This window comes from Cavia porcellus, unplaced genomic scaffold (genome assembly GCF_034190915.1).
Source record: "Cavia porcellus strain 051 isolate PalLab524CR breed Dunkin Hartley unplaced genomic scaffold, mCavPor4.1 scaffold_23, whole genome shotgun sequence".
NCBI lineage: Eukaryota > Metazoa > Chordata > Mammalia > Rodentia > Caviidae > Cavia > Cavia porcellus.
The window spans coordinates 20919978-20934239 of record NW_026947506.1 but is presented as its reverse complement, the minus strand read 5'-3'; the positions used below and the strand labels follow the sequence as shown (position 1 = coordinate 20934239).

Genomic DNA, 14262 nt, shown 5'->3' with positions numbered 1-14262 from the left:
TTATTATTTTCTGTCACCCTGCCTTTAAAATATATTTTATTTTTAGGAAATGTGCACAAAATATGGAAATGGAAGAAAGGAGATCCCATTTCTACCTGTACTCCCCTAACCAGGAGTAATCACCATTATCGGACACTGGTTTTTATCCTTTTGGACCAGATTTTGACAAGCACATAACTGAAGCTATTTTTTAGTTTTTTTTTAAGAAACGGTGATTGTGTGCCTACATTTCCCGATATGTGTCTATGTGTTCAACTTTGTTTCCTTCTGTGTTTTTGTGATTTCTTTCTTTCTTCCTCCCCTGCTTTTCAGTTCCTTTGTCTGAAACGTATTATGGCATATGGTATGAGATGGAATCCAATTATTTTTTTCTCCAAATGTTTGGCTAGTTCTCAACACTATTTTTAACTAATTCATCTTGTCTTCCCTCCATTGCTTTGAAATGCCACATTAGCACATGTGGTCAGAATTAGGATTCACACATTCTTGATTCTTAAATATATAACTGAGGGGAAGGAGGCGGATCCACTTATTTAAGGAACTATTAATATGCCAGTTGCTGCAGTCATAGAAAAGCAATAGCATTAAGACTAACTGACCACTTCTAAAGTTAGTGTCTACTCCAGTGTCCTTCTACCCTCAATACCAAGTCAGTGCCTGCCTGCTATCCATGGTTTCTTGATTAACCCCTCACTGACTGTTGGAAATTGTTGCAAATACAACATAAATTGGTACAGAAAGAAAGTACAGATCTTGCAAATGATGCAAAACATAATATAAAGCATTAACAGTGAACTGCTGCTACAATATCAGTCAGTGAATATCATCAGGCAGTCAGTCCTGTCAACAACAGAGAGAAGAAAACTGACAGCACTGAGGGTAGGGTATAGGAGTCTAAAGAAAATGACCTGCTCACAGAGTTAAGGGAGGTCCTTGAGAAAAAATGATGACTCGGAACTTCGAAAAGTTTTTCCTAAAAACACCCCCTTGCAAAGTGCTAGTGTGATCAAATTTGAGTGCACGCCATCATGCTAGAAACAAAACAATAACCTCACTTCATTTCTTCATTGTCTTCAAAAATTAGTACACAACCATGGACATACTTTAACTTTACTTCTCAAACAACCCTTGTTTTATCAGGGTCTACCATGAGATGTTAGTCTGTTCAGGTAGTCTTTTTTTGATACCAATTAATCTCAAGCCTTCCATACTTTAATCAATTATGTGCTTCCCAATTTGGTTAAGCTTTTTTTACATATAATTGCAACTTTGCCATTCGCTGTTATTTTATAATAGCATTCTAAAAAGGAAAATTATTATACATTTTATAAATGTCTCATTTAATCTTAAATCTTGTAATTGAACCCCATTCTCCTTAAGTCAAATTCTCCCAAGGGCCTCTGGGATTTTCCATTAGTATTTATTATAATTATTAACATAAGCTTACATTGAATGAGAATTTGCTACATGTTGGGCACTTGCTGTGTGTTTTCCATGCACTACTATATTTAATTTGGCCAACTCTTTACTGGTGCACCACTTCCATCCCAGCCTACAGTTGAGGAAACAAAGGCAGATGGGCTAAGAAAAGTGTTCGGTATCCCAGAACTGGTAAACAATCATAACCGCATGGAATGCATTTACTTATGATATCAAATCCACTTGATGCCAGTATTCCCAATTTGGAATTCACTTTTCTTTTTTCAAAATACAAAGTGTTTTCTTCTAGTAGGAAAAACAAGTTCAGAAGCCATTTACTAATTTTCCTGAAGCCTCTCTCATACTGAATGCATCTACATTTCTTTAATGAAAGACTTCAAACTAATATAAATTTAAAGTGTAAGACCAATAGTCAAATCACTCTGGTAATATGAAAGTGAACAGCAAATGTCTTATCAAGCATCTCTGAGATCTCAGAGAAATAAAATCTATTAGAATAGGTCATTTGGAAGTAGCCTCAAAATAACATCAAATCTTTAAGGCAAAAAAGTCATTAACACAAGTTTAAAACACTAAAAACTGAGAACTTAAAATGCTTCTCCCCAGAGACAGTCTAGATCCTTATTCAGATTTATACTCTGTATTTTCTCTTCCCATTGAATATCAAAGAAATGCACAGCACACTAATTCCTGCAAGGCTCACAGCACATCTCAAGACAGTAAACACTTTAATCCACATCCATGAGAAGGCTCATTTTATCCACTAAATTTTCTTTGCTTCTTTCTTGACTCTTCAGCTTCCTTTTGATCCCCAAATCTGGCAATGCCAAAGAAAATCCAGTTGAAGCTCCTGGCATCCTGACTTCCGGCTCACACGAGCATGTGAAGGAAATGCTCAGCTGTGCACTGACTGGAACCTGCGATATCTCAGTGCCCTCTCCTTGCCTGCATGCACTGCCCACTTGCTGGGGGCCCATTCCCCTCCCTCAGCTCACACTTCCCCAGAGGGACCACCATCCACTCCACTTCTTGGTAGGCAAAGCATCGCCACATTGAAATGAAGTTTTTGTTTTTTTTTTTTTTTTTAAGATAAACAAATGATTAAAGCTCTCATATTCCTGAGGTTAAATGTTAGACCCTATTGAACATGAAAGTTGTGCATGGATATTCAAGAGAGCCAAATCTCTATTGGGTTTCAGGCCACTGAGACACTCTCCTGAACACTGAGACCACAAAGGAAGCTTCTGGTAACTAAAGTGAGTCTCAGCCACTGCACCTGTGAGGGCAAAGCAGGTGGCACACACGTGTGAGAGGCCAGCTAGCTCACGAGGTCATTCTCATCCAGATTTCTTTATTTTTAAAAATTTATTTATTTATTTTGGTCTTTTTCCTTTTTATCGGTACCAGGGATTCTCATCTAGATTTCTTAAAAACACCATCCTGATGGTCTTTGTGACTCTGGTTCCAAGAGGAGAGGGCAGTGAACTGAGGTTGGAAACAGATACTAAAGTGGACTGCAGAAAGATATGACTGACAGAGATGCAGGTAAGAAAGTGATGCGAGAATCCACCGGAAAAGGTTAAGTAGAGGCGGATAGATAAGGCAAGGGAAAGCAGAACAATAAAAGGCAGAGGCTGCGGGGTTCCTGGGGAGTAGGGACTTTCAAACCCTGAACCCCACAGAGGATGCTGTCACCATGGCCTCTGGTGGAAGAAAGAAAGCACTCAGCCGCTGCTCAGATCATAAAAGGACCAGAGATATTCATCCATCTGCAAATTAACAGGGGACACGATAAAATTACACACTCCTGCCTTTGACTACTAATGACTTAGTCACTTCACAGTCTTAGACCTTCCTTACGTCAGCTGTTAGTGAGGGCAGGAAACAAGAGGACTTCTAATTTCTTGGCCAGATCTTATAAAGAAAGATTATGTCACTGAGAAAAGCCGTATGCTCTATGTGTAGTAATCTGCTATCTAACATGCTACTTTATCTTTGTGTATTCTGATTCAACTATTATAGCTGAATTAACATTGTAAATTGTACAATTACAGGCTGGAAGCAGAAAAACTCTCAGGATTTCCTATGCTTTATAAAGGTCATCATGCCACCTATGGAGAAAATAAAAATTAAGCAGAAAATAAAAAAGTATGCCTCATATAAAAGAACTAAGTGTGAAAGTCTTGGTCTTTTTTTTTTTTTTTTACTGTATAAACATATTATTTTAAAGGGAAAAAAATGAAACAACTTCAAAACATAATTGGGGAGTAAAAATGGTATATACATTGTGCATTGTTATCTTCAAATCAGTTAGACATCTCCATTTAATTGTCCAAACAATACTAGCACAAACTTTTGTCTTCAATGAGCTCAGAAAAATCACTAGTATAACTATCTTAACTATCTTGTACAGTTTCTTTCAGCTTCTCACACTTGTGAAACAATATGATGCTTACACATGTGTGTCTTATTTATTTCACTTATGAATATGGTCTCTAGTTGCATCTATTAACCTATAAAAGTCTCAAGTTTATTACTGTTTATGGCTGAGTAGTACGCCATTGCATAAAAATACCACATCTTTTTAATCCATTCTTCTGTTGATGGGCATTTAGGTTGTTTCCAATATCTACCTATTTACAAATTGTGCTGCTATAATCATGGGTGCACATATATTACTGTGGTATTATGTTTTTAATTCTTCTAGGAAGATACTCGGAAGAGGAACAGCAGCATCAAATAGGACCTCCAGTTATAGCTTTTTGAGGAATCTCCATATTGATTTTCACAGCCCTTGCAACAGTCTACACTCCTACCAACAATGAAGAAGGGCTCCTTTTTCCCCACAGCTGCTCCAGCATGCTATTGGTTGGTTTCCTGATAACAGCCATTCTTTCCAGGGTGAGGTGGAATCTCAGTGCTGTTCTAATTTGCATCTCTTGAACGACTAGTGATGTTAAAACACTTTTTCATATATTTATTTGCTGTTTGTATGAAAAAGTATGTATTCATCTCAGCTAGTCATCTTTGGATTGGGTCTTTAAAGTTGAGAGAACTGATTTTTTTTTTTTTTTGCGTTCTTTATATAGACTCGATAGTAATCCTTTGTCTGAGGAACAGCTGGCAAACATTTTCTCCCATTATGGGTTGTCTCTTCACTCTGTTGGTGGTTTCTCTTGCTATGCAAAAGCTTTTTAATAAGATGAGATCCCATTTGTTGACTCTTTGTGATAGTTCCTGTGCAATCTGGGTTTTGTTCATAAAGTTTTTACCTACACCAATGTCTTCAAGTGTTTTACCTACTTTATCTTCTGGCAGATTTATTATTTGCTTTGATATTTAGATCTTTGACCCATTCTGAATTTAGTTTAGTGCATGGTGAAAGACATAGGTCCAACTTTAATCTTTGGTATGAGCAGAACCAGTTTTTCCAGCACCATTTACCAAAGAGGCTATCTTTCTTCCAGTGAATATGTTTAGCATCTTTGTCAGAGGTAAGGTAACTTAGTGTATCTGGAATTGTTTCTGCATCTTCTAATCTGTTCCACTGATCTTGGAGTCTGTTTTTTCACCAGCACCATACTGCTTTTATCACAGTACCTTTATAGTATAATTTCAAGTTCGGAATTGTGTACCTCCTGTCTTGTCTTTGTTGACCAGGATTACCTTAGGCCTCTTCTGGTTCCAGGTGAATTTTAGGATTGTTTTCTCTAATTCTGTGAGATGAGTTATTAGAATTTTGATAGAACTGCACTGAATTTGTGTGACAGTTTTGGAAGTATGACTGTTTTTACTATATATTGGGTAGGAAGACCCAAAAGCATGAGGCATTTCTCCATTTTATAATACCTTCTTCAATCTCTTTTTTCAGAGTACCATGGTTTTCAATGATTTTTGAGTGTTGATTTTGTATTCAGCTATGCTACTGAATTTGCTTATTAAATCTACTAGGTTTTTAGTGGAGTTTTTGGGTCTTCTATCAAAGTATCATGTCACTGGCAATTAATGATAGTTTAACCTCTTCCTTTTCTATTTTTATTCATTTCATTTCTTTCTCTTGTCTAATTGCTGTATCTAAAGTTTCCAGAACTATGTTGAATAAGAATGGAGACAATGGACATCTTTGTTTTGTTCCTAATTCTGGAATGAAAGCTTTCAGTTTTTGTTCATTTAGTATAATGATGGCTGTTGGTTTGTCACAGATAGCTTTAATCAAATTGTGATAAAGACCATCTATTCCAATTTTCTGTAGGTGTTTTTAATCATGGACTGGTGCTACCCTTTGTCAAAAGCTTTTTCTGCATCTGTTGAGATGATCATATGGTTTCTGACCTTGGCTCTGTTAATATGTTGTACCACATTATTGATTTACATATGTTGAACCAATCCCTGCATCCCTTGGGATGAATTCCACTTGATCACGGTGTATAATCTTCTTGATGATTGCTGTTTTCTGTTTGCCAGTATCTTATTAAGGATTTTTGCATCTTAGTTCGTTAGGGAAATGGGCCTGTAATTCTCTTTTTTAGTTGGGTCCTTCTCTGATTTTAGTATCAGGGCAATGCTTGCTTCCAGGAATGAATTTGCGTATATTTCTACCCTTTTAACTTCATTAAAGAGTTTGAGAAGTAGTGCTATTAGGTTTTCTCTAAATTTCTTGTAGAATTCAGCAGTGAATCCATCAGGGCCTGGGCTTTTCTTCATTGAACGGTTTTTAATTACATCTTTGATTTTATGGATTGATATTGGTCTACTTACGATGTTTATATCTTCTTGATTCAGCTTTGATAATTCATATGTATCTAGGAATCTATTTCTTCTGTATTTTCTACCTTAGAACACAAAATTTCAAAGTCAGTATAGATTATCTTCTGGATATCTGGTCTGTTGTGATTTCACCCTTTTTATTCCTAATTAGATGAATTTTGAGTCTTTCCTTCTTTTGATAAGGTCGGATAGGGGTTTGTACATTTTATTGAATCTCTCACAGAACCAACTCTCAGATTCATTGCTTCTTTGTATTTAAGTCTCCAATACATTAATTTCTACTCTGATATTTATAATTTCCTCTCTTGTAGTTTTTGGTTTAGCCTCCTCTTCTTTTTCTAGAAGTTAGAGGTTCATCATTAGGTTGTTTATATGTGCTTGCTCTGTTTTCCTTATATGGGAATTTACTGCTATAAATTTTCCTCTTAAGACTGCTTTCATTGTGTCCCATAAGTTATAGTATGTTGTACTATCATTGTCATTCAACTGTAAAAACTGTCTAATTTCTTCTTTAATTTCATCTGTGACCCATTGGTTGTTTAGGAGGGTGCTATTTAATTTCCATGTGTTTATGAAGTTCTTGTGGTTTTTTTCTGCCATGAATTTCTAATTTCAATGCACTGTGGTCTGATAGCATACATGGGATAATTTCAATTCTTTTGCATTTACTTAAGCATATTCTATGTGCCAGGATGTGGTCTATTTTGGAGAACATCCCATGTGCAGCTGAGAAGGATGTATATTCTTATATTGCAGGGTGGAACACTCTATAGACATCTACTAAGTCCATTTGTTCAAAAGTTCACTTCAGTCCTAATATTTCATTATTGATTTCTTGTCTATCTTCCTTAGTCTTTTCCTCCCATGCCACTGACCAGTTTAAGGGCAAGAAGGCCAGGTCAGGCACAACTTATGCAGGAAGCAGCCCTGGCTAGATGTAGCCTTCTGATCCTTGGTCTGCAGGAAGCAGGGTAGGCAAAGGGATGTCAACTCCAGGGCCAACCTCCCAATGACCATGGACCTCCAGGCAAAAAAGTCTCCCTTCCTGCCTCCATCTTCTATCTGTAAGTAGTACTAATTCTCAATGTTCCTTCTACCTTAAAAATATTGCTGCATCCTGGCAAAAGTATGAGAAATATTTTGAGTTCTAGGAAGGAAAAGTATTATAAGCAGTGAGTGACCATGTCAGTGACAAACAACATTGATGTAATGAGTTTTAAAAACATACTACAATGATTAGACCTAAACAAGGTGCAGGAGAGTTGTGGGACCAAGAGTGGCAAGTGGGTCACTACCAGTGAGAGCAAGCAGTGTGGCCATGTCAGTGACATGAAAACACACAGCCTCTGTCTCCCTGCCTGGCCACACATGGGGCACACATGAGGTGTGAGCAGCACATCTTCTAGCTCTTTCTTGTTGACTTCTACCTCCCTCCCTGCTCTCCTCCCCTCTCATCTGCCCCTACTTCCACCCACTCAAACATCCTTCACTGAAGGCTTTACCACTCTGTGCCCTAGATATGGACACAGCCCTCACATCGCTCAGTCCTGGAAAGAAAAACATGAGAGTTCTGTGCTCAGTGAGTGTGACCAAGCGGCGGGGGCCCTGTGCCCACCATGTCTCCAGGATCCTCATGCTTGCTCCTTTCCAAAGAAAACCTGGGTCTCCTCTTGTCAGCCTCTTGTCAGGGGCCTGACCAGGTGGGCTGGCCTCACTTTCTTCAGGTTTTCCTTACTATATAGCTGTCCTTTCCCACTCAAGCTCCAGTGGCAGGCAGGGAGGAGAGCCATTTCCCAAGTGCCAGTAACAGTGAAGAGTTTTCATCTACCAACTTAGGGGGCATAATGTTTCAGTCCTTAGGAAAACATCCTGTCTCAGTGGACACAGATGGGCACATGGAGGCCAAAGGTGACTCTGGGGTGCTACAAAGCAAGCTAAAGTGGACCTGTGCAAAGGTCAGCAGTGTCAGAACTGTCTCTAAGCTATGGGAGAAACAGATGCCACTGCTGCTGCATTTAATAAGTTTATGTCATATTCCTTGCTGCTGCCACAGAGACACTGGGAAGGGAGAGGTGGACCTCGGCACCACTGTCTGGAAGGAACCCAGGCTGTGCAATAGGCTGTTCAGTCCTGATGGGAAGGGCAGACCCCAATAACCAAGCCTCACCAATGCTCAGGTTGGGCGAGCTGGCCCATAGAGGCCTTGGCCCTGAATCTTGCTTGATTATAGGTCCACCTCAGTATTTTCTCCCACATTCTGATAAACATAGAGCACACAGTGGAGGTGTCCTGACTAACCAGAGACCATTAGTGTCTACATCATGCTATGTGCATTCATGAAATATGGTATGGTGAGATCACATTTGGTAAACTTCCTTAACAAGAGTTGTATTCTCTAACCCACTTTTAATCGGTTAGAAGCAAAACAAAAGAGATCACATACTTAAAAGCACAGGGATTCTTTTTCTAAGGACATACCATCTGAGAAATGTCTAGCAAGCAAATACCCCAAGAATAATTTATCTAGTGGTTTCCCAGGAATATCTTCAGGAAACCCAGAAGCAATTTTCTTGGCTGTCATAGCTTCAATATGAAATTTAAACCCCAACCCAACCACAGGCACATCTCTTAAGTTTGGGGAAGGAAAGCTATGCTCAGAGCACAGGACAGGGCCCTTACCTGGCATGATGATGGTCTGCGGGGCGGCCGAATCGGCACTGAGGCAGAGACGGCCTCCTTTGGCGAGTCTGTCGCACAGCAGGGTGATGTGTTTCTTGAGCCGGCTTGTGTCTTTGGGCATATCCAGGTGGCTGCTGAGGTTCAAAGCCCGCTCCTTGGAACTCTTTGACAGGCAAGTCTTTAATAGGTGGGACACAGCAGCATCCACAGTCTCTTCCCAACCCTGTAGGCAGAAGGCAATGCTATGTTTATGCAAAGAGGACAAACAGCCAAGTGGGCACTTTACTGCTGACCAGGTTGTATGGATGATTGCTCATGGACAAGTGCTGGAACAAAGCTTGGGGTCTGTGATGCTCCGGGCCAGCCTGGCCTGGGACTCAGCCCTGTCCACTGTTTACCTTGAGCAAGTCACTGATTCCTCTGACCACTCTCTCAAGGTCAAGAGTGACCAATATGATCTATGACAAGTGTCCAGCCCTGTGTCAGGCAGAGTATAAGTGGTGAAAATCAGATTAACCTTTGTATAGTCCATTTGATGATCTGGGGAGCTGCCTTATCTTCTGCTCAGGAAAGATGGCCTAGACTGGGAACCCCTGGGCACTTTGGGGACACCTCAGGAACACCTCTCTGCAGTACAGAGAACCCCGCTGTCTCAACTATGGTGCCACAGCTGCAGGCATGCAAACCAAAACCAAAGGGCTCACTTCAAGAGGGATTTTGTGAGACATAGGGCCCATCTAGTCTCATTTGTCATTAGTAAGTGACAAAAAGTGACACAACATGGAAGTGGACCATCATTCCACTTGTGCTGGGAACAGTGTGGCAGTGAAGTACAGTGTCACCTTTGGCACCATAAGGGCTGCAGATCCAGGACTTCAGCACTGTCAGTATTGTCACAGAGGACGTGGGCACCAGTGGGCATGGCTCAGAAGGTCCTCAAGTGCTCACAGGTGTTACTTGTGACAGCAGTGAGGGCAGAGTGCAGAGGTCAGTTGATGAGGTGTCCCAAGGGCCCCAGAAATAACTGGGTAACATCTCTAGGGGAGTCCTGAGATGCCAGGACATGTGAATGAAATAGGGGTGTTAACGCCAACATGATTCTATTTTTACCCACAGGCTGATAAGGCCAATGACACCATGGGCTAGACACTGGAGGTGAGAAACCTCAGCCTCACAGAGGTGGACCAACAGGGCCTCACTGCTACTACCCTCTATCTTCAACTTTCCTACGTACAAGCCCAGTGAGCTATGCCAGGCCACAGCTCCCAAGCCCAAAGCTCAGGTCAGCACATAAGGAGGAGTATCTGCCCAGTCTTGCCGTGTTGCACCTTCTACCCTCTATCTGCAACACCTCCTCCTCTATCTGGGTCAGTACCTGGCTGCTGCCCTTTATATGGCCACCTCCCATCCAGTCCCATAGGCCATCATCAGCCTGAGCCTGCTGTTCCCTGTTCCATCCAGTGCTCTTTTCCAGACCAAGTAAGGAGCTCTCTGGGCACACACAGCACTTGGAACATGGACAATGGTCCAGAAACATTTGTAGCATGCAAATGGTGAAAAGCAGAACCAGGATCCTACAGGTGAGATGGAGTTTCCTAGATTCTTTATAACACAGCAATCATGTGCCTCAACATGGCCATCTTCAAAATGGTACAGCTTCTGAAGCAGCTCACTCAGGTCACATGTGAGCAGCAAGTGACTGACTGTCTTGGCCCGAATCTGTTCCAATCAGTCTAACTGTACTAACTGTTCCAATCCTTCAGTCTAACTGCTCTTCTCCACCACAGCCCTTTATATCTGCAAAAATAGTGATTCTGAGCCCTCTCCTCAAAAACAAACATCCCAGTTCCTCCACCTCCCCCTTAGATAAACATGGTTTCATGTTTTCTCTTCATACTGACCATGCTGCCTTGAATACACTCCAGATTTAAACACTGTGGAATTTATGCAGCTAAGGAGAGAACCCCAAACTCACACCAGGGTCCAGCGTGGGGTAGACAGTACAGTGTAGAACACTGCCTTTCCTGTTTTCTAGAGATTTTACCTGTTACTGTGGCCCTGGTCACCTCAGCCCTTTGTAGCTATGCCATACTATTGACCCGCATGACGTGGGCAGTTGCCATGGTCTCCCCCCAGGCTCATGTGTTTGGCTCATTGGACTGAGGTGCAGACCCTAAGAGGTACATACACCTACAAGTGGTCTTCTCCTGGTCACCACGATCATTTAATCAGGACTTTTTACTATACTAACCCATTTTTGTCAACTCATTAGTGATCCCACTAGGCAAAAGGGAATATAGATGATCTAAAAATGACCTTAAAAGTCTTTCCCTATAGACCTCAAAGACTGCAGAAACAGCTTCCAACCCCAAACCACTAAAAATAAGCCACTAGTTAGTATGAAGATATCTCTACCACTACCAAAACCTAAACTGGACAAATATCTAAAATTGACTTGTAAGAAGAGGTAAATTAAGTGATCCAAATATCATTAGAGAAAACAAACTTTCAAGTTGCTTCTGGAGTCTTTGAATACAAAGGTCCTTTGAATACAAATTGGCATTTGTATGCTCTGTAATAATTTCAGTTTTAAAACAATTTCTAAAAGAGCCTATTCATCTAAGAAAAGTGTGGCAGAGCTCCTCCTGAAGGAATACAGTATGGGCCTTCTCAGAACAAAAAAAGGCAACATGGCACAGTTAGTTCCTTGATATGCACGTGCATTTCTAGTATAGGCCCGTAGCATAGATTGTACCCAATCACGCTGTAGTACATTAGCATGTTACCATTTAAAGAAGACAAAAACACAACAAGTGAAAAACATAAGACTCCATCATGATGGGAGCTCAGCCTTTTGGGTACTAGCCCACTGAGCCCATGCTGGCATAAGTTATATTGCTTCCTGGAAAGATAGGCTTACATATGCCATCTCTGAGAATCATACTACATTTCTTTGGGGCTCTTCCAGGATTTGGAGATGGTGTGCTCCCACCTCCTTTGTAATCGGGGCTTGAACAATGGGGCAAAGGGAGAAGTAGCCATGCCTGGTGCCAATGGATCATTTGATTCCGGGAGGATAGCCTCTCCTGGGGTGCCAGGGTGAGGATTCCAACAGAACCTGGTAAGGCCTAGGAATCAGTTCAGATTCGTTAAGAACCCCAAGTCATTTTGCCTAAGTGACAAAAGGGGAGCCTGATCACCTCCCAGAGTAGAGTTGCTGAAGTAGTTCCACAAGGAACAGAACTGTAACTATCAGGCGCCTAGATACTAGGGGCTGGATGTTGGGCAACAGATTGCAGTCACTGTGTGGCAAGGTTCTGACCTGACCAAAGGTCCCAAAGAGGGACATAGAGGATTGTGATGACCAGGCAACTTCATGGACCAACCAAGGCAAGAGAAGTCTGTGGGGTTATTTGGACATTGGGATGGTTATGGATGAGACCTATAACCTCAGGTGAAGTTGACACAATTTTGGGTGAAATTACAAGTAACTTAAGCTAAGGTATCTCAGTGCTGGAGACTGAGCTTTGGGCTTTGGGACAAACAGAATGGGAAATAAATGTGTCCCTCAGTGAGGACAGGTTAGAAAACCAGGGGCTCAAGGAACAAAATACCCCATTATAATCCCTTGGACTATTATTAAGGACTTAGGACAGCAACCCATAGGGAAAGGAACACAATCAAAAAACAAGAAAGCTCGGGTGATAAAATGTTGTTTCATTTGACCACAAACTTCCATCCTTACCCCGTCCTCCTGGTCAAAGTTTGGATCAGACGAACCTGGGTATATCAATTGTTGATTGAGGTTGTTAAGGATAATGACTAGGATCTCAGGAGGAGATAAACCTGTGTTGGTGACAAGAACCAATTGTTCTCTTTCTCCTAAAAACTCAGAGACTTAATAAAAAAATGAAAAGATGTGGCTCTGCTTTCAACTTCTACATGGGACTCTCTGGAGTCCCTATACCCAGCCTTTAATCCCTAACCCCACCAATTGGTGGGTCTGTTTCAACAGCAGCTGGCACTAGGTAAGGGGGCCCAGTCACTGGTGCAGTTATACAAGGGGAGAAAGACCAATTTTATCCTAGGTTCAAGAGAAAATTAAAAAGGTACCAAAAGCATGTTCAGAATCGTCTGTTTTCCCCAGACTAAAGAGGGTGCTCACTCCATCTTTCTCTTGAAGGAAGTTCCCCTGGGTGAGGGAGGAATCAAGTTACAAACCTTAGCTAATTGATAAATTTACTTTTGGCTTCCAATTTAATTTGGTATTTTTGTTTAACATACTTAAAACATTTCTTATGGATTATAAATTCTTACACTACAATTACAGGGTTAATTTTCTCTTCTCTGTTTTTTGCTGATGATAAGGGTACTGATTGAAGATTACTTAAAAGTTTGTTGGTAGCCAGTTAGTTTTAGAATGGTAACAATCTAAGACCAAGAGGAAAAAGAAAAAAAATTGTAACAGGTAGGGCATAACCTGATGTTCAGAAAAAAGTGGTTTCTTCCAGGTGGAAGGATCTAAGTCCCTTGTGAGAGAAGTCCTAACTTCTCTAGATCTGAGAGGAAGCAGGCAGTTTGTGCAATTCAAGTCCGGATGACCCAGTACCAGGTCCAAGAGTTCCTTGGAGCCTCAGGCTGGTATAGAATATGGATACCTAGACTTCTTGGTCTTGGCAAAACCCCTTTATAAAGTCACAAAGAGAAGGGGAGAACCTCTGTTGTGGGAACAAACATAGCAAAAAGCCTTTAAAGAGATCAAACAGCTCTCGCCAATGAACTGGGCATGGGACTTCCAGACATGACGAGGCCTTTCTTCTTGTACTTCCATGAATGAGTGTGCTGGTACTGCAGTGGGTGTTTTAACCTAAGATACTGGGGCCATGGCATCAGCCAGTGGCATATCCCTCTCGTCCTGCAGGACTAGTCACCTTGTTTGTGAGTGCTTGGAGCTACGGCCCTCTTGGTGGCAGAAACTGATAAACTGACTATGGGACAACAACTGACAGTCTGAATGCCACATTCAGTACTGACATTAACAGAGTACAAAAGACAATACTGTTTAACTAACACCCAGATGATCAGATATCAGGGGATGTTATGTGAGAACACACACATTCACCTAAAAGGAATGCAGACCATGAATCTGGCAACTCTACTGACCCTGTTGGGCCAGCCAGCCAGATCATGACTGCATCAGGATCATGAATGAGATGTTCTCTAGCTGACCAGACTTGAAGGACCACCCCTCAAGAACCCTGATGCTGAGGATTTTATGGGTGGTAGCAGTTTTATGAAAGAAGGGGAACACTTTACATGGTTCTCCATGGAAACCCTCAATTCTGCCACTGAGGTAAAGTCTGCCAAATGGGACCT

At 41.3% G+C, this 14262-nt stretch overlaps 1 protein-coding gene across 17 annotated transcripts in view; it reads right to left on the bottom strand.

Annotated features, from left to right (window-relative positions):
• The window catches only part of Bbs9 (Bardet-Biedl syndrome 9), a 395959-nt gene that overhangs the window by 50336 nt on the left and 331361 nt on the right, over positions 1-14262 (bottom strand). For all 17 annotated transcript variants that reach the window (XM_063233878.1, XM_063233880.1, XM_063233877.1 and 14 more), the window contains one exon: positions 8887-9109. In XM_063233878.1, the coding sequence (XP_063089948.1) occupies positions 8887-9109 (223 nt within the window). The remainder of the gene's footprint in view (positions 1-8886; positions 9110-14262) is intronic.